The 24546-nt window shown below is 35.5% G+C and overlaps 3 protein-coding genes across 3 annotated transcripts in view; 2 read left to right on the top strand and 1 right to left on the bottom strand.

Annotated features, from left to right (window-relative positions):
• LOC106130842 (uncharacterized) overlaps positions 1-24546 on the top strand; it is a 63728-nt gene that overhangs the window by 34621 nt on the left and 4561 nt on the right. The window contains exons 3-9 of the mRNA XM_013329772.2: positions 1495-1659; positions 11963-12150; positions 19681-19856; positions 20192-20333; positions 21368-21520; positions 22831-23018; positions 24326-24468. Of these exons, the coding sequence (XP_013185226.2) occupies positions 1495-1659; positions 11963-12150; positions 19681-19856; positions 20192-20333; positions 21368-21520; positions 22831-23018; positions 24326-24468 (1155 nt within the window). The remainder of the gene's footprint in view (positions 1-1494; positions 1660-11962; positions 12151-19680; positions 19857-20191; positions 20334-21367; positions 21521-22830; positions 23019-24325; positions 24469-24546) is intronic.
• On the top strand, positions 12273-14765 carry LOC106141300 (uncharacterized). Its single transcript, XM_060947791.1, has 2 exons — positions 12273-12691; positions 13970-14765. The coding sequence occupies exons 1-2, from the start codon at positions 12514-12516 to the stop codon at positions 14554-14556; spliced, it is 765 nt and encodes a 254-aa protein (XP_060803774.1). The 5' UTR covers positions 12273-12513; the 3' UTR covers positions 14557-14765.
• LOC106141299 (uncharacterized) lies at positions 12693-15361 on the bottom strand. Its single transcript, XM_013342950.2, has 2 exons — positions 14896-15361; positions 12693-13916 (listed from the first exon to the last, which is right to left on the bottom strand). Exons 1-2 carry the CDS (start codon positions 15180-15182, stop codon positions 12998-13000), a joined length of 1206 nt encoding a protein of 401 aa, XP_013198404.1. The 5' UTR covers positions 15183-15361; the 3' UTR covers positions 12693-12997.

Raw genomic sequence — 24546 nt, forward strand, 5'->3', positions numbered from 1 at the left:
GTCAATGCCAGCACCGCGATATGCACGGGTATCCAGCACTTTGTTCTTCAATCTTTCATCTACAATCACAAAGTCTATCATACTTTTTAAAATACCTTCCACTCTTGTGTAGGTGTGGATCTCTTTATGTTGAAACATTGAGTTCGACACAAAAAGATCCCACTCTAGACAAATTTCTAATACACTTCTTCCATTATCATTCACCTTTTCGTCACCAAACGCACCAAGCACCTTTTCATATCCATCACGCTTTACACCCACCCATCCATTAAAATCACCTAACATAATAATCTTCTCATTTGGCTTGGTAACTTTCAATACTTCTCTTACACTATTCCAGAACTCCTCGTTTTCGCTTTTTGCTGATGTTGTACCCCTCGAACCCACATCCCAAGGTGCATAAACACCTAGAACGAAGATCCGAGTGATTCCAACTTTCAGCCTAATCCATAGAAGACGAGGGCTGACACACTCATACTCATTCACGCACTCAGCCATTCGTGCAGAAAGAATTAGACCGACCCCTTGACAGCCTCGGCTGGTACTGGAAATTCCAGACCAATACGCCGTGTAAGGGCCGTGCTGCGTCGCGTCGCATCCTTTCCGCTTCGTTTCATTCACGCACAACACATCCAAACGTCTTTCATCCATCATCTGGCATACTTCCTCAATCTTATCCTTCATTCCTCCTCTTACATTCATCGTCGCAAAGCGGCTTTCAGCAGACCGCATACCGCTCCCGCCGGGAACGAGACGTGATGGGGTGCGGACACCATCGCCGCCATTTATATGCTTTTTAAGGTTCATAATGCGATTCCCACGAGACGCTAGGGAAAAATTTTGTCCGCCCCAGCAGAGCCCCGCATGCCAGGGTAAGGCTAGCCATTACCTGGGGGTCGCCCAACCCCATGGCGGAAGTGGCACGCTCGAGACTAGGCTCGCCCCTAGCCATGCATCCATCGGCGCGGCAGACCTTAGATTGGCAGGGATTTACATTAAAGAGGAATCCCAAGTCTATCCCTTAGTCGGCTCTTACGACATCCGTGGGAAAGAGATGGAGTGGTCCTATTCTTTTGTAATGGTGCCGGGAACCACACGGCTGTGTAATGGTGCCGGGAACCACACGGCTGTGTGTTATCATCATCTGTGTGTCGTCATCACAAATTAGTATATCTATAGGATGTTCATACAACTGTCTATTTTTACGAGTAAAGTTTTGTAGTTACATGTTTATCATAACGGATAACCGGAATTATCATATTTATACCTTTTACATCTCTTTAAACTTTGTTGATATTTTCACCACGATACTATATGTACCTTTTCTCCTGTTTTCAGGAATTCCATCTTTAAGATGGTATTGAAAATATCCTTATATGAATATAGATTTATTTCTTTCTTCAAAGCTTATTCTATTATTACAGATTTCGGTCCAATACAATAGAACTAGCCAATGATGCTGAATCAAATGCTGATTTACCTGCGTCTTTTCAGGGTCCGATGCGGAACCTGTATGGAAGCTCCAGGACCCTGGGTTCGACCAGGGTTATGGCAGCGAGAGGTCTCCGGAGGAGGATTACGTTCCTCCCATCGCACCAGCCATCTCCCTGGAGGCTTACGAAGCCGAACTCCGAACAGTTTACCCATTCATCAGCGATGGTAAGTGATAAGTAGTTATAATTAGATTTAAGTGATGTGACGTCAATAAGTGATACCTGGAATCCAATTTTGAAAATAAATCTATTCATTTCTCTTCATTAATTATATACACACGCGTTCATATTACGTCGTTATTAAGACACGCGGCTCCACCTGCGTGAAATTTACTCTATATCTCTATAGGTATTTACAAAATTAAAACAGCACATTGGAAAGTTAGGAAACCGTACAAGACTGAAAAGGGCACGAAAGCCATGTTCAGCTGGATATAAAAGAATTACCGAATAGAAAAATTAATCGACGATTCTCTTTTCTCTACGACAAGAGCGTCCATAATCTAAAAAGGGAGATAAAACAACCATTTAGATATTCGCACCGAATTTCGCGGTGAAACTGAGTAATTGACATCTCATTGTATCAGACCCGACCCGCTCCAGGAACCCCTGTCAAAAGTTTTATCTTCTGTTACGAGCTTCATTAAGGTATTTCAGCTTTATTTCTTAAATCAGCTGAAACTTTGGCTTCAATGACCTGTTTAAATAATGAAATATTACCATTTAGTTTATTTTATACCAGGCTTTTGCTTTTTGGATATAAAAATATGGATATTAAAAATGGCAAAAAATTTAATTAAATTTTCAGCAGAAAAAGATGGAATGATTGTATGTTTACCTCTTACTACATCCGCGGGAAAGAGATAAAGTGGTACTATTCTAAAATTCCGAAAAGAACAGAGCATGGCATCTGCTTATAAAATAATCTGAAAGATAATTTCAAATTTCCCCTTCGAAAATGTGCTAAATCTTATCATCGACTTTTGTATAAAAATTTGCGCATCGGTAATTCAATTGCCTAAAGGAATATTGGCGATATCAATGAAAATTGAGATCCTGAAATTCCCGATATTAGATTACCAGGATATTGGTACACGGTCCATTTCGAGAGGATTTTTTAATTAATATTGTCCTCTGCGAATTGCTTTTAAATGAACCCATTTATTTTATATTTTTGTTACAAATGCTGAGTTAGAGTATTTAAAAAAAAAGAAATTACAAGTTTTGACATACATCAGCTTTTAATACTCGCCTTGGAAAAAAAAGAACGAAAAACACTTTATTGTGCAGTAAAATATAAAGATAACTAGGGAATATTAAGAGGCGGTCTTGTTGTTATTTATATACCTTGTCTATTAATAAATTTAATCTTCTTTTTGTCCTCGCCCCTTCTCGTTACATGAAGTCAATTTTCCTTAGCATATCAGCGGCTCCAAGAATGCATCCTTCTTTGACCTAAAAATTTCTTTCTTTTCTAAAGAAATTTTTATTTTTATGCAAAAATTATTTAATAAAAATATATCATTGTAGTAGACTTTACAAAATGTCTCATTCACAATTAGACCATATAATACATTTAATTAGTGTAATTTGTCTTAAGCTCACTAAACCCACGAACAATGCTTATAATTCATGCAAAGCGTTTCAGACCTGTACCTAGACTTAATTTATTAAAATCATAGAATAGTAGAAGTAGCAATTGATGGCTCGATTTTCCAAAATCATCTACAAATTGATCTTAGTACCTAATACATTTTGTATTAAATATATTAAAACAATCGGCTATGTAATTAGCATTTAAATATATTCCGATTTTTATCCAAATTTATCCGTTTATTGTTTTTTTAATGTTACTAAGTATACATTGCTGGTGTCAAAAGTCCTTGAATGCAAATGTTTCTTCCTTTGTGAAAAAAAGTCTTCGTTGACTTTTTGAACGCTCAACTTGAATAAAAAAGAAGAATACCTGAAACTTTCACATGATTGTTTTCAATCTACCTGCAATCTATTAAACTATTGGAGTTAGATGTAGCGGAAACAAACTACTTAGTAATCCAAATGTATGTTACTACGAGGAGTTTAATACCTTATTTGGTATAGAGCACCTCTACCGACGAGTTTGCATTGTATGAAGAGTTTTATGAGTTAGAAGCATATAAAACAGAGAAATATGTAAGTATACAGGGACCGTGTGAACTGGAAATGTTGTCTCTGCCTAGAAAAGACGTGTGATTTCATGTTTCGTACATACAGTTATCTTGTACTACATTATAATACATCTGTAGTATTTACAAGACAAATCCGTATTCAAACACAAGCTGAAGGGGAAATAAAATCACATTAACATCCCTGTAAACTTCACTATAAATGTACTTATTTGCGAACGATCTTCATGCTCTGCTTAATTGCGAAACATTTACGATTGGCAATAATTACATAACGCGATTGCTAATTACTGAAAACATTCCCGAATCCCGAATGTGACGATATTCTGGGAATATTTAATGTGCACAAATACTCTCATTTAATTTATGAATGACGTATAAATGCGTCACACGAGGCAATTACTATTTTCAATATTGAACTAGGCTTTTGTCTTCCATATCACCTGATGGTTAGTGACGATGAAGACTTTTAGTTTTTATCACGTGCCGTGTGGTTCCCGCGCACTAGTGAATAGGACCACTTCTTTCCCATGAAAGTTGTTAGAGGCAGCATAGGGGGAAGCACATTAATCTTATGCAGCTTTTCCAATACGCGTCAGGTTTTCCTGCAAAGGTTGCGGAGGAAGACGGGGGTCGCTTTGTGTAAAAACATGACTTAGCTACTCTCCTTCTCCCCAAAGGGGTGAATTATGATGTAACCGGGATTAGCGACAGGAGGTAAGCCAGTACTTACCACTTACATTATTGTATATATTCTTACATTTGCCTTAATTTTACTGCGAAACCCAATAAATTTCAAATTTTAATATCAAATATTTAATCGTTACTTGTTTTATTAAAATGGCCAGTATTATTAGTAAATAGAAGTGAATTTTAAATTAAAACATATTGAAACAATTTTGTGAATTTGTTTTTCTGAAGCTTTATCAATCTTAAGTAGCAGTAAAGGACAACTTTCACAGTTTAAGAAGATGGTGATAATAGAAGGGGCACTTTGCATTAATTATTATTTTTAGCATAATATTACCATAGTTAAGACGCCGGAAAATGAGGACAAGAAAAGTTACACTTTACATAATATTTGGTACTCTATGACCTAGTTTTTAGCGAAACATCAACTCATCCTTAAAAATAAGACTGAAATATGTCTGACTTACTAAAAGCTTTACTTTTTCACCGTTTTTATATTTATATTTTTACTGAAAGGATATCGCTCAAATGGATCTTGAAACAAATTTGTCGCACAACAATTTCGATGCTGGTCTTTTTTAGCAATTTTACCTAATACTCATTGTAAGAACAATAGAGCATTCATTTATACACATTATTATCTATTACAGCTATAATACTTATTATACTCAACATTCCTTCATCATCATATCAGTTGCAGGACATCCACTGCTGAATTACATACCTTCCTTTTTCAAAATATGTGTTTAGGTATATAGGTATATTACACATACTTAATAAATATGATACTTATGTAGCAATTACGAAAAGATTACTTGGCAACTTCCCACACACGAGTAAAAACGTGCAGGAAAACAAAAGCAATATCTTTGCTTGTATAAGTTTGGCGGCCGTAAGCTGCTAAGTTTGCGAAGCAGAATCAATTCTTACCAAAGATTCTTCTAACATTAGCGTCGTTTTTCCCCAGTAACAAATGTTTTGCAAGTTCATTATGTTTATCACTTAGTAATCGGCTAAACACCCTTAAAATTGCATCCTTCCTTCAAAGTTATTTAGTCTAAGTTCCCGTTTAATGCTAATCTGGTAGTCAATAAAAGAAAGAAACAAAGGCTAATTTTTTTTTATTTTATTCCACGAGAGCGTAGCCATAGAGAAAATTCTATACCAACTGATATTATTAATACGTAAGTAAGTTTGTTTTTTACTTCTTCACAGAATCGATTTTAATGGAACATGATGAAAATATAGCTTAAAGCTTTAAAACGGACAAAAACCTGCCCCGTAGCAAGCGCGACGCCGTTTTTTCTTTTCGCGCGAAAATCTATCGCTGTCCTCTTTCAAGTCATAATAAAAAGCGAAACGGCGATATTATTTCGGCGTAGTTTTAGAATTCTGTCGGGAATATCAGTTTAACGCAAAACTGCGGGCGAAAGCTGGTTCAATACACAAAATTATGTTATCATAAAAGTAAAGCCACTAAGATTTCTACGATTGTTACATATCAGCAGTTTCTCACAACAATGGGACGGTAAAAACCGCCTTTTCCGCGGTCCTCATTTATCATGGATAATTGAGTATTGGAGAAAAACGCGAACAATGGAGGTCGGCTGGATGCCCTATACCCCAGGGCATAAATAGGGCATTGACCAACTAACCACCATGCAATGGCTTCCGGAACAATTAGTTCGCATTCGCCTATTTTTACACCAATTATTTTTATTCATACAAGTATACTTTGACTATATTCTACCTCTAGAACGTCTATCTATGAAAAAATACCAATGTATTTCTTTTTTACTATCAAATCAACAAAAACTCTGCATTCTTATTTAAATCTCGTATTCCGATCTTTGTTACCAACAAAATACGTACATAATATAATCCTAAAACTTTTTCTATATTATTCAAAATACAAATAACCCTTTCATATGGTCTTCTCATACAAAATAACCCTTGTAAGTATATTCTTTTCAAAAATCGCAGTCTAATAAATCAATATCCCCATGACTACAATAGGTTTACAAAGTTTTCCATGAGGTGGGCGTACGCGTGAACAGGTCACATGTTGATTCTGAATTCTCACTTCACTTAGATTTCCAAAGTATTTCCCCCCTACGGTTATGTTTCGGCGCTCTATTTTATTATTTTTTTAAATAGTGTGACTGGCTGATATCTATTCTCTGTGAAATCATTTAGGCGGATACATCCACTTAGTAAGCATTGTGCCAAAGATAATTTGAAATGTAGGTATGTGTGTTTATAATGTGATAATTTTCTAACTATTGGTATGATATTGATCAAATTTAAAATGTATGTAGGATCTGTCAATGGAATTTTCAAGTTTGAGGAAAATTGATATTGATTAAGTAGATACTGATATATTCACAATTGTATAAATAACTTAGTTCGCGGCGAACACGTAGTATTCGCCTATGACATTTTTTCATGTCACCGATACAAAAGTATTGCTTTAAAAAATGAAGTGAAAATAATTATCATCAACATCAAAATAGTACATACATACATATGGTCACGTCTATATCCCTTGCGGGGTAGACAGAGCCACCAGTCTTGAAAAGACTGAATGGCCACGTTCAGCTATTTGGCTTAATGATATAATTGAGATTCAAATAGTGACAGGTTGCTAGCCCGTCGCCTAAAAAAGAATCTGAAGTTTGTATGCATATCCCTTAGTCGCCTTTTACGACATCCATGGGAAAGAGACGGAGTGGTTCTGTTCTTTTTTGTATAGGTGCCGGGAGCCACACGGCACCAATACAAAAAAGAATGCATCGAAATAGTCTCAAATAATATTCTAGTACTTCTTCCTGAAACTAGAAGTGAAGTGAATTAGCTTTATAGAATAGGATTGCATAAAGTGCGCGGCCAATGATCCATAACACGCGATGCTCGAATAGGCAGACGAGGCTACATAGTGATTTAAAAATCCTAGTGCGAAAAAATTTTATATTGAAGAACAATATACACGTAGAAAAAGGGACGTAATTTTTTTCTGAGTATAAAATTAAAATTCAGTGTAATTTATAAAAAAGTACAGTTTAATAATGAAAGTGCTTTTTACCATTATCAAAGCTTTAAATAAAATAATTTCCTCGTTTCAGTAGAAGCACCTTATACACATCTTTATCGACACAAACTCTATTTTAATTTCAAAAAAACTTGTTTGATGACAATATAAAAATCTATATAAAAAAGTAATATTGATTGAAACTGAATTTATAAATGGTGTACAATATCCGCATAACAGACCTGCACGAGTGTGCCCAGAACACATCTTTAAGTTTTCTGTTAGACTCAATAGTTGACTGGTAGATAATACAATAATACTATACTTTTTCGTAAAGTCCACCAATTGTGCCATAAATTTGTATATTATGCAAAAGAGATTAAGTAAAAAACATTATTAAAGGAATTGGCAACACTCCCTTATTTTGCAACATGATTCGTATTTATCCCTCAACCAGAAAGTTGGTTAACCGTTCAGCAATGTTAAGTAGATCCGGGTGAACAATGGCTGCGGGTCACGACTCAAGTCTCACAGTGATTAGTCGCAGTAGGTCAGCTTTCGATGGTCGCCATTTCTAATTGTTACAACTAAATCAGATAATATTTATGCCATTGTACGTAATTTCAATATTCTTTGAAGTTCTTAATACTGATTATTTTACATTTTAAACCACGTCTACTGGAGAAATACCTACATAAATGCACATGCGCCAAATTTTAATATTTTCTTTTATGTTCTTTGTATAATACCACCACACGGCCAGCTGATTGACTTTTTCATACCAGAATGATCCTTAGGAAGTTTCACCACTATCAAATAGTCGTTTCTTGTCCGAACTTGTCCAATATTGAAACTAGTAGGTACATAGATGTAGCGCGTTCAGCTGTTGGTCGGAAACTGGCACAATAGGGGCAAAGTGCTTTGTGTCAACTTATATTGTTCTCGCTATTAGTAGACTTGCCTAAATACTAGAACTAAGAGCAAGTTAAACTATCGTCGATCTTATAACTAGAGTAACTGACTGACAGCATGGTGCAGTAATTGAGGATTACCCGAAATTACCGCGGAAATAAGGCTGCGAGCGCCTTCGAATTTCTTAATAATTTGGTACTATGAGGTTCAATGGTATTTGACTATGAATTTATCTTGTGCCTTGATTTTGTGTTAGAACAAAAATTAATTAGGCGCTCTTATAATTACTAATACAAAAAAAAAAACAATAATCTAGGCCTTGCATGATGTTTATTAAAGAAAATTACTACAATTCAATTCTAGGTACACGCTATTTCGTGAGTCACGCAGAAAATAATTAGATTTTTTTTTTATTTTTTCGCAGTTCGCACTCAAACTCGTATTTAAAAATACAAGGTTCATTCCCTCATTAGATCTTAATTTAAAGTTAATCCAATTAGTTTTTCTACACCCACTAAAGTAGGTATTCGATATTGCACTTAAAATTAATTCCATCCATTGTGCTTTACGAATTCTATTTATAGAGTAAATTTACATTTACTCTTCTCTTCTCATCCTTCTTACACTCATCACACGTAAAACTTGTGAACAATGAAACAAAGATAAAGATACCTTAGGCCTTTTTCATAAAACACCTGCATAATCTACATAACATATGTATCTTAAGTAAAAGTACAAACTTAAGGTTTTTTGCTACGTATTCCACTTTATTGTTTTCTCTTATAACACTATTAGTATGGATTATTGACAATTTATCAACTAACAGCAATTCCTAAATCTGCCAAAGATCGCATACCTATATGTCGCAGTCACATTTTTAAACATGCAATTTGAGTGAACGATTAACTCGTTCATTATTTTTGAAAAAATAATGTGTTTATTTTAATAAGGTTAAATATCAAGTTGTGAAACCAAACTAAACATTACAAAGTCGGTTATATCGCATTCAACGTCTTCGCTAAATGACGTTCAGTGAAAATGATAACGGCTTCACGAACCGTCATTTCGGAACAACAACAATAGGATTCAAGGAACGAGCTCATCATTCAATGAAATAGTAGATTCTACCAGATGACTGCGACATATACATATACTCGTACCGTATACTAACTGTGGGATTATAGCTACAAGCCTCTAATGTATAATTCATGTTTACGGCGCCCGTCCGTTACTGACTAAAAGGGCTTAAATTGACCGTGAATCGGCAGTTATCCACCTTCTATTTGCGAGATCGAAACTCGATATTAATTATAGATTATATTGGGTTCAATGATTAAATCTGTTCAGCATTTCTAACATTAAGTCAATCAAGGAAACTCTAATTAACTTGGGATTCTTTTTGTAGGCGATATAGGCTAGTATCCTGCTATTATTTGAATCTTAATAAGCCATAAAGCTGAACGCGGCCTTTCAGTCTTTTCAAGACTGTTCGCTTTGTCTACCCCGCAAGGGGCAACGACGTCATTAGAATGTATATATGTTCTGAATATATTATTAAAGGTACATAACCTATAAGTCCCCCTACAGGGGCTTTAAATAGCTGTCCTTCAACGTCATCATAAACACTACGCGACAGTGTTTGCATAGAGCGCTAGAGGTATATTTTAATACTAGCATTTTATCTCTTATTATCTTATAGCTATAATTTATCGGTTATCTTAATTTGTTCTGCCGGCCTTAATTTTACAAACAATCAGGTCTTTTCCCTTGCGGTTAGACAGAGTCTAATAAAAATGATAGGCCGCGTTTAGTTTAAATTCAGATTCATTCAGAAGGTAGATTGTAATTAGGAGACGTCCGCTCAGAATGGATGTTTGGAAATTCCTGCGAGAACGGGAGATAACGGATTTTTTTCTTTATCCGCGGTCGCACCCGCGTGCGCTTTTTCTGGTCATAATTATATGACTTAGTTTAATGCTGGTTCCATCATTCCAGAAAATAAAGCCTAGATTCTGCCTGAGTTCTTGTACTCTATGTAAACATACTCGTATTCGATTCAAAAAATTCGGTAAAGATGTGCATTGGTTAGGGCACTTAATTCAACCCTGAGGTTCTCCAAAACTGTCATTGCCACCGATCATTCAGCCCTTATAATCTGATCAGATCAGACTGTAAATATAACATATACCTTTCGTGCCTTTAAAGCGAAGCCTCTGGTCCACTGGATTGATTGGGTCAAATAGAAAAAGAAACAGATGGCCTTGCAAAAATTCATTAAAAATTAAAAAAAAACTCTTAGCGAAACTAAAGCGAAAAAAAAGAAAAGATACTCGATCCATATTAGTTGCACTGGCGAAAGTGCTTATTCTCTTGGGGTAACCTTGCCAGCGATCACTCAAATTGGACCGCAATAAAACCGCCTTGAAGTCACCGCCATCTTTCAGCAGAAATACGCAATAAAACATTTACAGCGCGGCCTGGGTCCAAATTCGTTTCTTAAGTTTATATCTCGCTTTAGTGCACATTAAAATCTCGCACTTAAGCTCCAACCATTATTTAGTAAACTTTGTACTTTTAGCATTAATGCATTGTCCAAATTTATTTGACTCTTTATCTCCATTAACTTTGAACTGCTGAACCGATTTGTAGTTGTTATGTAGTTATAGACAATACTAAATTGAAAGCATCATTAATATCACTTTTTTTATTCATAAGTTCCATATCACCAGACAATCTTCATGTACTATAGAAACTTTTTGAGTAAAAATTTGTTTCTGTCGCTTACAGAAACGAGAAATATTCATACACATAAAACACGAATTTTACTTTGAACCATTTCAAAACGACAGTAGCATAATTTCTGAAATCGAGGACTATGAAAATAAATGTTAGTTTCGTCGGAGGAACGCGAGTCACGTTCGAATATGCATTATTGTCAATACGAGAAACAAGAAACACGACATAAAGCAATTTCTCTTTGAATCTCAACGAATACTGTACAATAGTAACGAAAACAAAACACATTCTCTTCATGAGATTTATGCTCTGTTGCAATATTTTTTTTTTGTTTATTAATATTTATAAAAGGGCTAAAAACCTGTCAACTATTTATATCTAAATTCCTTCAATATGCCATACAGCTTTGGTCATGGTCTTTCAATCTTGAAAAACTATTTTTTTGTTTTTATATATATGCCATATTCTTAATTTCTTTTTTAATTCATGAAAAAATAGTTCAACGAAAAATCACAGCATCATTTTTCATTTTAAATTTATTTTTAGCTTAGCATTTATTTTCTTATGCTGCCAATTATTTAAATTTGCTATATCAAGTCTATTACATTCAGTTGTATTCCCAATACACCGTTATTAAAGAAAGAAATTCAATAAGACAGTTTCCTAGAATGCATACAAAGAGCCACTTATCTCGACAAAGCCTCGAGGGAGGGACTATGTTCCACACTATCTGTTAGATAATCTTACACACAATAAAGTAGTTTGTATTCGTTTTATAACATTTATATTACTTGGTAATTCGTATACAATTATTAGCTTTGTAAGAAAACTGGAGTCTTCAAACCTTAACCTTCTTTTAGTATAATTATGATCAGATCTTCACCATTCTAGATTACACTATCCTCAACCATAAATTAAACAAAATGTTTTGTCCGCAGATAACACGTTCACTGTGGTGGTGGAGAAGGATGGGCGGGGACTTGGCATGTCAGTCTGCGGCGGTGGGGGACTGGTGAAGATCCGAAGACTGTACCCGCCGCAGCCAGCGTGGCGCACCGGCCGACTAGCGCCCAGGGATCTGTTGCTGTCCGCCAATGGAGTACCACTCGCTGGGCTGAGCACTTATGTGAGTTTATCTGTGCCCTAGACTCAGAATATAGAAATAGGACAACCGAACCTGAAGATGTGATGTCTGTTATCGTCGTAATCCGTGTAGCTTGCGTGCTAGCGTGTAGCTTTGACATTTAGGCCGTGCGCTGCGTTAAGCGGGTGCACGGCGCGGGCACCCGCGCGGCGTGATGTTTCATGTAAATTCATAGAGCAGCGCTGCGTAAGGCGGAACGCCCGTCACACGCGGCGCGGGCGACGGGGGTACGCTCGCGTGTCCGTGCGACGGAGCACGCGAGCGGAGATGTTTCTAGAAAATCAGTGAGCGCCGCTGCGTTATCCGTGTCGCACGCGCCGTGCTTGTACAATCAAGTTGATAAACATGAGTGATATTGATACGGAACGTGTTATTTTAGAAGTGCAATGTCGCCCCGCTTTATGGGATCTGTCTAACAACTTGTATAAAGACAGGGATGCGCGTCAAGCTGCATGGCTCGAGATTTGTAAAGAATTATACGAAAATTATGAGGACTTCAGTGACACAGAAAAAAAGTCAACAGGTAAATTCTTACTTTTTATTATGACTTTATAAATTTATTTACTACATAATTATTTACTTCTTTCATTTATTAAGGTGGGTACAGACTATATAACATAACATGTTATACGACATTGCTATATAACAAGTTTCAGATAATGTGGACACTGAATGATATAAAACATGTTAAAATAACATGTAATATGTTACATAGTCTGTACCCACCTTTAGGCTTAGTAAACATTTTGTATTTACTTATGTTAATTGTTATTTAACTATTGTATTGTGACCTCTTCACGAGCAAATTTTTTTTAACTTAAGTAAATAATCAATAAATACAGCGATCTTGCCACGATACCTTACCGTTTGTGGCAAAGTAATCAGCGAACTGATCTCGTATTGTATACGAGTTTCTTTGAACTAGCCCAAATCCATTTGTGATATCGCGGATATGGCGGGGTGTTATGACAACATCGCTGATATTACCGAATCCGTCTCTTTTTCGTACAAAATTATGCATTATACAAATTGCTTTTATGAAACAAATGGCATGTTCTCTAGAAACGTTAAGTGGACGATGAAGTATTCGAAACTTATTGGCCATTATTCCAAAGGTTGATTCAATGTAACGTCTAGCTCTTGACAATCTATAATTAAATATTTTCTTTCTATGATCCATTGCAATAGCCCGCGCATATGGTCGCATAAGATGTGTAGACAGTCCAAACGCTTCATCTCCAACTATGACGTATGGCACTGGTGTGGTAGCTGCAGTATTGGTTGGTTTATTATTTTGTAGCACTGGCAATGATTTTGGAGGAGGAATATCTAATAGCTCATCCTGCATCTGTTGAAATAAAGTGCTGTTGGTGAAAACTGAAGAGTCAGATTCTTTACCTTGTATTCCAACATTTATGTAGGTGAATTCATAGTTTGCGTTACACATTGCAAGCAAGACAATGGAATAGTAATGTTTGTAATTGTAGTAAAGTGATCCGCTGTGAGGTGGTCTTATAATCCGTATATGTTTTCCATCTACAGCACCTAAACAGTTAGGAAAATTTGTGTTGCTTAAAAAGCCTTCTGCTATGTCTTCCCATCGCATACGTGTAAATACTGGTATACATTCTTCTTTCAGTCTTTGCCATATAATTTGACAGACATCATTAACAATTTTTCGGATGGTAGATTGTCCCGCATGGTACGCCAAGTGCATATCCACGAAAGTATGTCCACTTACTAAGTACCTGTGAAAAATACAAAATTATTTTTTAAGTATGTATTATTTTTCATTTTTCAGAAAAAAAAATACAAGCGCGATGGAAAACCGCGAGAGATTGCTATACGAAAGTCAAAGCTAGTAACAAGAAACTTAAGTCTGGTTCTGGTGCTAAAAAAGGAAAAGGGTACAGCTATTATAATATTATGACTTTTCTGGACTCTAACAAAAGAGTAGAAGGACAAGAATCTTTGGAAAATTCTCAGGACGACTCTTCGGGTCATACAAGTACACTTGAATTGTCCCAACACCCAATAGTTGACACTAGTGAGGTGTTAATACCTGAGACCAGTACATCTGGAAATGAAAATGACACAGCAAGCAGAGAAACGCAAAAACAATCAAAGCGTAAAAAGGCGTCGTCGCCGACTCCTTTTGAAATACAATTATTACAATCCATACAACACAAAAAGGACGAAGAAAATGATGAAGACTTGTCATTTTTTAAATCTATTATGCCAAACATAAAAAAATTGTCTACATATCAAAAATTATTGTTTCGATCAAAGGTATTAAACTTATTAATTGACATTGAAAAAGAAAATGTTATTACATTGGAGGATTTATCGAACATCGTACTGACAAATGACACTCAAGCAGAACATTAATCCTATTATCAATTATTTACTGCATTTATACTCTATTTGAAGAAAGACAAAGATTGGAAGTAGCCTTATAATATTGTTAATTATGATAATTACAATGACTGTGATTTTGATTTACTTTACGTATGTACCTACACTACCAAATTGTTATACTTAGTTCTCATTAAAGTAATTGTAGATTAAAATATTGTTAATTATAATAAGTGATAAATCCAATCACTGTGATTTTACTGTTACTTATGATTATGATAAGTCCAATAACTGATTTGGTTGTATACATGCGTGATCTTGACTGACAAAATAAAAATATTTTATATCAAGAAAAACATTTTATTTACTTACCTTGCCGTTATTGCCAACCTCTCTATTGGTAATATAATTGATACACTTCTTACTTTTAGAGTATTAGCACTATGTTTCAAATATGGTTCAAGTTTCGAAAATAATTCATCAAATGTAGACGTTGACATTTTAAAATACTTAAAAAATCTCCTCTCATCTTCTCTTAATAGCGTAAACTTGGTTACAAATTCTCCACACAACATTCTGGACGAGACATATGGGCTGATTGGCTGCCGCTGTTGTCTACGTCGTCTTTTGGCTAGGTAGTATATCAACAAATAATCCATTATGAATCGACTGTACACCCGCACGTCTAAAATTGTACTGGCGGCGCTGCGTTTAGCGGGAGGTCGTTGCGGATACCCGCGACGGGCTATTTGTCCGCGACGGAGCACGACGCGGATGCCCGCGACGGATGCCCGCGTCGGATGCCCGCGCCGTGCACCCGCTTAACGCAGCGCACGGCCTTAGGGAACTGATGCTGTCTGCCAATGGGTTAAACAACACTTATATGAGTTATACATTTATCAGATTTTTCAAGATGTAAATTTTTGTTGACTAGCCGCCGTATAGCATGGCACGCGACGCCATTTTTATCCAGTGAAAAATTATCGCTGTCCCATTTCACGTCATAATAAAAAGCGAAACAGCGATAGTTCGTCGCCCTTGCCATGCTATGGGGACAGGAAACTTTTGTGCGGAAATTTCATTACAAGTCCAAATGATTGAAATTAAAAACAATGAAACCAAGGATAGGAATGTGAAAAAAAAATCGATTATGGAAAAAATCGATTAAAAATCGATTTTTTTAAAGTAAAAATCGATTTTTTTACGTGATTTTTTTAAAATTAATAATCAATTAAAAATCGATTTTTATAATCATACAATAAATGCACTCCGACATTACGTTTTTGTCTTCTGGCTTGGAGCCCGGAACGCGAACTGCCAAAGAATACTATCATAGCTCCATAATATTACATTAACGCCATCTGTGCATTCTTTCTGTGCTCTTAAAACAGTTTAGATGATTAATTTACTTTATAGACGGCCTCTGTGGCGCAGCGGTAGTACGCTTGTCTGTGACACCTGAGGTCCCGGGTTCGAATCCCGGTCAGGGCATGATGAGAAAAGAACTTTTTCTGATTGGCTTGGGTCTTGGATGTTTATCTATATAAGTATTTATTAAAAAATTATAGTATCGTTGAGTTAGCATCTCGTAACACAAGTCTCGAACTTACTTCGAGGCAAACTCAATCTGTGTAATTTGTCTCGTATACATATATATTTATTTATTTATTTAATCAAACATTCTCTAGATGGAATTAGTCGATGAACAGTATTTTACCGACATTCGGTTGATATTTTATTCATTATTCGTTGCTGAAACTTCATTTTTCAAACTTGATTGTTAAAACTTTAATTTGTGTTGATTATATAAGAACTTACTGTTTCTATTGTTTATTTTTAATGAATAAATCTATTGATATATTTATATGGCGTTTATTTTAACATAAATTGAAAAATTAGGAAAAATCTATCAATATAATAAAATCGATTATTTTCTTAAGAAAAATCGATTATTTGTTAATCGATTTTTTATACTTAAAAAATAAATCGATTATATAAAAATCGATTTTTTATCAGCAATGTCACATCCCTACCAAGGAATTGAATACAATTACAAAAATCGATGTTTAAAGAATGCTTTCTACCTGCGGTTTGGACCTAGACTTCAGTAAAAAACATTTTTCGGTTATGTCCATTATGTAACATAAATTTTGCACTTTGGTTAAAACGACATGTCGGGTCCAAAAACAATGTCATGTTAAAAATTCCATTTGTCGTCATTTTTCTGCCTAACCACTCTTAGGAGTATCAAATCAAACAGAGTACGCATTTCTGAAAATAAAACTTACCTAATACAGTAATTCTTTCAGGATGTGTGGATTGTGGGTATATGTATTAATTAGATACTCTTGTTAATGAAACCTTGCAGCAGTATAGCTTACACATTGTGTTAACAAAAATAAGTTAAAATTTATAGAAATTTAGGGCAAACGAAGTCGCGGGAGACAATTGGTAATAGTATAATCTATAAAAAAAATATACAGCTGTGCAAAATACGACCATGGATTTCGTGCCCACCTCGATGTCATTTACGAGACAAACTAGCCTTTTTTTTATAAAAGTATCAAATGATCTTGTTACTATTTTCCGTTAAAAACTTAATAATAATATCATTAGTCTCCTGACTAAATTTAATTACTACATTGTACGATGTTAGAGTTTTGTACCAAAAATTTATGTTTATACTTTTTACTCTATTTTTTTCACCTTCCTGTGTATAATATAAAAAGTTTTATGAAAACATTGTCACTACGCGTCGGGGTCAAAAGGTAATAAACTGTGAAATGTCCCCGCCTCATCGCGTGACACAGTAAAAACACAATTTTTAGAGAATAAAGATACTTTGAATAGGGACAAGACGTTTTATTAAGATTACACTGGAAAATTAAGAAGGAACTTCTCATTATTCTGTTTTGCAAGGTCACGAAAAATAGCCGACATGTATGTAAAATCACGTAACGTTAGGGGTAGACTGAGCCAAGTCTTGAAAAGATTGTAAAACTTTGTTATTTCTTTGCTACTATACCAGTATTGATGATTCATTCATCAAAGATCATCATCAATCTGCATTGATTCCCAAGCTGTACGCACTTAGCTTTAAAAACTTTATGAAATCGTTTCACAGTCCATTTAAAATAGGACTATAATCTTCACCCACAGAGACTTTAGAAGGATGCACCATACTTTTAAAAGCTTTTAGAGAACTTTCCTTTTACGACAACCGCTAGTCTATATTTTCCACTTCGAGTTGTGGGGATTTCCTTCTAAGTTTTTCTTTAAATCGAAACTAATTATTCTATTATTTGTTGTCAGAATATTTTTGCAATGCATGGTATTTTATCACACGTACTTATTTCAAACATCTAAATATGGATTTAATAATTACTATATTTAAATCTGAACTATGTAAATTGGTTTACTATTTAGATTTATTATTATATATTTGTAAATTGTTGTCTAGCGAAAATGCTGCAGCGTAGTTTGTTTTGCCGCTTCTTCTACACTAGCACTTTGGAAGCACTAGTAGTAGATTTCATATATATAGGTTATGTTGCCGTCATTATGTGATACTTTATCTTATTTTTAAAATAAAGTTTTTCTACGAAACTTACTAGATATTTTTATAGTTACAAAAAGCCGTATAAATAAGAATTCGCGAATAGAATTTAAAAAAATGAGAATAACGTTTGTTTCATCTAGGGAATCGACTTTCACAATATCATAAGCAAGTTAAACTTTATAGAAAATTCTATATAATATATCTACAACATCATATTTTTTATCAAACAATTAACTTTAAATCGTTCTCAGTATTCAACTAACAAACGCAATAAAAATAAACAGAATCGTTTTCCTACAAATTGAACCTTTGTGTGTCCATTGTATCTCTTTGACAGTGGGAATTGGTTTTAAAGTTTCACTAAATAAAGCCATTAAGTACGGTTTTATAGCTTAAGGTATAGCAAAAAATGAACTTCAGATAACCTAATTAAAAAACCAAGTAATTATTTAAAGCTTTGTTTAAAGCAAACTACTGACATCTCTAGTCATATCTAGTAGGTACCATTAGAACAATACGTATCTCAATTTTATAATAAAGTCCTTATTTTTCTTTTTTTAATTGACCCAGCTATTTAATGATATTTCATTTAACACACCCAGCATCATCAGCTTTCCTGGTTGTGCAGAAACTCAACATGGCATTTCTATCCATACGCAGAATTTCTGCCGATTATTTTCAAATCAGATCATTCAGTCACCTTTTCTTCACGTACTTTTCCTTTTATCGGCATACACAAACAGAGTCTACCTACCTATTAATATTACGCTGGCCAGACACGGGTCAATGACCGATAAATCCTGTATCAAATTAATCCCACCCACTACACTATAGTCACCTCGTGCTCCCGACTGTAATAATAATGTTATCTCAGAATGCATCTAAAAGTGATTTCATCTTCGATTTTATTTGTACTCATTGGCGTGGGATTGTGTTTGTAATTTTGTACGCACTTGCGACTAGACACGACGCGAGGCGACTGGATTATGAGAGACTGAAGAATGACGGAGATTCTTCGTGTTGTTTTCTTCAATTTGTGTCCTATTAATAAATTTGTGTATTATTGTATTAATGTGCATGTACCTACATGTATTAACAAACGCACACGTAATCTTTATTTTATCTCGGATGTTTCAAATCATATTACAATGATCCATGGTCACGGAGCGATTTTTACATAATGCGAAACATTCGAGATAAAGTAAACGTACATTACGTAAATTTAATACCTACTTGAATTATTTATAAATAATACATTTTGTCATGCATTGAGAAGTCCCATTTACTTATTTGTCGCGATATATTTACCTACATAATAGTATAGGATAGTGTTACTACAAAGCTTGCTGGGGACAGCCTTGTGCAAAAACCCGACTTATCCAATTCTGTGTCATGGTCAAAGGTACACCCGGGGCTCCTTTTCAGAGAGCTGAAGATGTAAAACACAGGTCAGGACTAATAAGATGATATCCATATATCATCATCATATTATCCGTTACGAGTAATGTATTAAACTATTCAATACTGGGTACCAACACAAAACCAACCGTGTATGTAAAACTCTAACGCCCAGCCCTCAATGTCATTGCCCTTTGCAGGAAGCCCTAGAAGTACTCCGGACGGCTGCAGCCCGGGTGGAGCTAAGGGTGTGTCGGCCTCCTCCGGGAGCTTTAGAGAGCATAACACCACCGGATCCGCCGACACCGCCGGCACGGACACCGAACCCGCACCTAACTCCAATGGATCCGCTAAATTGCCATCCGATGCATGCTAGGTATTATATGATATTTTTGGTACCATTTGTAATGAAGCGTCGAGCATAATCACCAAACTCTTTTCCGGAGTGATAGGCAAATATATAGGGGACAAAATACAGAGATTGAACCGCAAAGTTTTGTAACGAGATATTGACTTAACGATACTATATTTTATAATAAATACCTACTTATATAGATAAACATTCAAGACCTAGACCTATCAGAGAACGTTCGTTTCTCATCATGCCCTGACCGGGATTCAAACCGCGACGTCCGGTGTCACAGACAAGCGTACTGCATCTTTAATAAATTACAAAGATCATAAAAAAATGATATGTTTTCCAATGCACAGGTTATCGCAAACAACCAGCAGCGCGACCACCTCTTCCTCCGAGGGTCGAGGCCGCCGCGAGGCGAGCCCGGACACGAACCGGGACAATCTCCGGCTGCCGGACCTCGATCGATCTCTGCCGGTCTACGACGTCCAATACGGGGTAATTACTTTTATGTGCTATAATGAAAATCTTAAAAACAATAGCTTTTTCGAACTTATACGTGATTAATTTTGTTAACAATCTCATATTTCAATCGTTTATTCGAATAGAAATTGCTACCACAAAATATGAGGAATTTAGTTGAACATGATTTTATAGGAAAAACAACGGAATTAATAAAAATATAATAGGTACATACTACAAATTGTAATTTCAAAGGGAAATATATAATATACAAATAGAAAAGTAAGGTTATTAGAAAAGTAAACACGAAACCCACTATAATTTTGTAGCGCCAATCAAAGGTCTGTAGAAACTAGAAACTTATTAATTTCAACCTTATATCAACGCCATAATAACAACTTACCAACAACAAGAGTCTAAAGCACTTTAACAATAAGCGCTGAAAGAAAAACAGCTACATTTTTTTCTTTACTCCTTCCTCCTGGCTAACTCCCGGTTGCATCCTCACCTCTCTGGAGAGGGGCCCGGGTTATGCCTTTGACCATGAATCCTAGATTGATGGAGTCAGTTTGTTACTCTTAAGCGAGTCCCATCTCATCTCCGTAACCTTTGCAGGTAACCCTTACCTGTATTGGATCTATGGTTACACATCCAGTTGCCATTTTTTCTTTACTCCAAAGCGTAATTCATATCAAGCTGTAACCAACGTCATAATTTAAGTAACGCGACATCATTTAAGTTTAAGTAGATTTGTAGCTTTTGTTTATTTAAAAGTACATGGATTTAATTAAAAAGTTTTTGCACACGCTCTCCAGGATGACGGATCACTGGTAAGTCATTATCCTAATGGATGTACCGACACCGATGAGTTACATTAATATATAAAAAGAATATAGAAGCGACCGAGTCTCGTTCTTACTCGAATATAAGTAGTAATGTCAATGTAAATTATGCTTTAATTTCTTAAACAGAAATGTTTATTTGTAAATCTTGATATTATGATATCTAGAATAGAATTCCAAACAAAATTTTTCAATACTTATTCTTCTTAAATTTACGTTTTTTGACAGGAATTCGACATAATAATGACAAAAGTGAATGGCTCCCTCGGCTTTACGTTACGGAAGGAAGACCACAGTGCGCTGGGGCATTATGTGCGCGCGTTAGTCCGGGAACCCGCCCTGAGTGACGGCAGGATACAGCCTGGAGACAGGATTGTGGCAGTGAGTATTCCTTTATTTCATACATACAATGGTCACGTCTATATCCCTTGCGGGGTAGACAGAGCCAACAGTCTTGAAAAGACTGAATGGCCACGTTCAGCTATTTGGCTTAATGATAGAATTGAGATTCAAATAGTGACAGGTTGCTAGCCCATCGCCTAAAAGAAGAAACCCAAGTTTTTAAGCCTATCACTTAGTCGCCTTTTACGACATCCATGGGAAAGAGATGGAGTGGTCCTATTCTTTTTCGCCGGGAACCACACGGCACCTTTATTTCATTCACTTTATTTTCCTATAGCATAGACTTACATTAGATTAAGGAAGAAAGACCACAGTGTGTTGTGTCATATGTGCGCGCGTTAGTTCGGGAATCAGCCTTGAGTGACGGCAAGATACAGAATGGAGAAAGGATTTTGACAGTGAGCATACTTTTATTTCTTGTTAGCATAATCTGGTTAATATCCTCTTAATGCTTATAGTAAATTATTTTGACCAGCTTGCGCCAGATATATTTTGTAAAGAAAATGTATTTGCTGATCTTAGAACTACTTAATCACTAATTGTCACGTTTTCCTCTTACTAAAATAAGGTTTCCAATTGAAAGGTTTATTCGCCTGAGTTCAAAGTTAACTTTTTGGCTCTTTGTCTACGCGATTTCCTTACACATTTTAAGTGGTCTTCGTCCAACATCTTCATCGCACTAAGAAATAATTAAAAAAACTTATTTTCCAACATGATTTTAAACTTGCAAGATTGATATCCTGTCATATCATACGATATCTCACTCATTAGTTACTGTCAACCCAATTTCCTTATGTATTTTAACATTCCCCCCAATTACCCGCTTGCATGGTTCATGGTCATGACTCATCCTCTACAGAGTCGTTGAACCGCTTATTTCCTGAATATAACAAAGAATTCAACTGATTGAACAAAATTGGGGGAAAGCATTGATATCGAATAATTAGGCACAAATAAAAGAAGTGTGACGAAGCACTTTATGACAAACAACAATATTAAATGTTTTTTCGTCTTATATACCTAACAAATATTACCTAAAACCCTAACAATACGTCTTTGCCGTGGCCTTTATTCCTATTTTGACCTCAGAATTTGTTACTAAACCTAAAAAATAAAAACTTCCCCCTCTTAACGTCCAGAACTAAGTTTAATCCAGTCGCAACGACTGTTTATATTTTTTTTAAGGTTTGAGAACATATTCTCTCAATCACTTTCTAGTATTAGATAACAAACAGTCCTCGTCCCGGACTGGTCATTAATATCTAAGTAAAGCTATAATAACATTTCAGGTGAATGATACGCCAATGTCTAACATGTCCCATGCTGAGGCCGTGGCCTTTCTGCGGGCGTGCGGGGCCGAAGTCAGGCTGCGGCTTTACCGCGACCACGCCGCTACGCCATTGTCGCCCATGTCACCTAAAGAAGAAGGCCCCACGGATTCTGATGGGCCCCTGAACAGACCAAAACCACCACTAAGGTAATTCAACAAAACGTTAAATTCAATAATTTATAACCAGACAGATTCTTAATGAGTGGGGTGTTACAACAATTGGTTTATATAAACATTAAAATACCTAATCAAAGTCTGTTTAACGTTTTGATATATATCTATGTTCAAAAAAGTTTTAGATGCTATACAAATGCGATACAAACGTCCTTGTTTTGTTCTTGTTTATCTGTGGTGCGGCGTCCCATGCGCGCGCATCATGAAAGTACATGGCACGACACGAATGTGTCCAAGCTACCCTGTTACACGGTTATAATGTATGAATATTTATAAATATCTATAAATCTATTACGTTTTCGATTTATTTCTGTCTAGTGGAAACTCAATTGATTTAAGTATTGTATTTATACGTACATAAATAGTGTTAGCAAAGGCAACCTAAAGCAAAAGCCTTGGGTTTTGGACCAGAAATAAAAGTAGCATATTTATTTCTTTATTTATACTTTATTGTACATAATACAAATGTATAGCACAATTGGCGGGCTTAATGCTATTTATATTATTATTTATTTATTTGTATCTCTGAAAAGCCAAGTTTATTACCGTGCCACATTTCATCTAAGTCGGTCCAAATGTTTTGATGAAACAGTAATTCACAAGGTTACGTTTATTGTATAAGTAATAAAAACATAATATCATTAATAAAATAAAGCTTTGATTTTGCTTCATCTGTCCATTTGTTTGCCTTTCAATCAAATGATGTTAAGTTAAAATTGACCTAGTTTCTGCTATTCAATTGAACTTTTCTGACGTTTAATGATTTAATAAAGCAATGTGATGGGGTCAAAATGCTGCCTCATACATTAAGCCTTGGCTAATTAGTATATTTTAATGAAATAGGTTCAGTAATGGTTATTTAAAAAAGTATCATATCAAATGGGTAAAATTTATTGTATTTGAAATAATAAATAAATTAATATATACGGGACAAATTACACTGATTGAGTGGTGTAGCCTCGCAGTAAGTTCGAAACTTGTGTTACGATATACTTACTCAACGATACTATATTTTATAATAAATACTTATATAGATAAACATCCAAGACCCAGGCCAATCAGAAAAGGTTCTTTTCTCATCATGCCCTGACCAGGATTCGAACCCGGGACCTCCGGTGTCACAGACAAGCGTACTACCGCTGAGCCACAGAGGCCGTTAAACGTAACTCAATGCTTTTATAAGAATTATTTTCCTATGTGATAACACTAAAAGTACTTTAAGAAAGCCTTTACTTTGAAGAACAATCTCTCTGCATATTTGAATGTATGTAAATTTTCAGGGCCGAAGCAGTTTCAATGTTATGTGACCTAGCGGCTCGCCGACTGACTCCTGACGCAGTAGACGGCTCAAGATCACCATGCTTATCACCAAGGAAGTTCAGAAAACTAACCAAGGAGACCAACCACTATGAACAACCTAACGGTACGTTTTATACATTTACTATAGTTCATTCGTTTACGTGAAATTGGTTGGACCAGTCAGTGTTAACGTTTATTCAAT

Source organism: Amyelois transitella, chromosome 14 (assembly GCF_032362555.1).
Source record: "Amyelois transitella isolate CPQ chromosome 14, ilAmyTran1.1, whole genome shotgun sequence".
Taxonomy (NCBI): Eukaryota; Metazoa; Arthropoda; class Insecta; order Lepidoptera; family Pyralidae; genus Amyelois; species Amyelois transitella.

Excerpts from the sequence above, each read along its gene's own strand:
- LOC106141299 (XM_013342950.2), bottom strand. The coding sequence starts at position 15,182 with ATGGATTATTTGTTGATATACTACCTAGCCAAAAGACGACGTAGACAA. Across the intron at positions 13,917-14,895 it reads AGGTTGGCAATAACGGCAAG|GTACTTAGTAAGTGGACATA; the intron begins GTAAGTAAATAA and ends TATTTTTCACAG.
- LOC106141300 (XM_060947791.1), top strand. The coding sequence starts at position 12,514 with ATGAGTGATATTGATACGGAACGTGTTATTTTAGAAGTGCAATGTCGC. Across the intron at positions 12,692-13,969 it reads CACAGAAAAAAAGTCAACAG|AAAAAAAAATACAAGCGCGA; the intron begins GTAAATTCTTAC and ends TTCATTTTTCAG.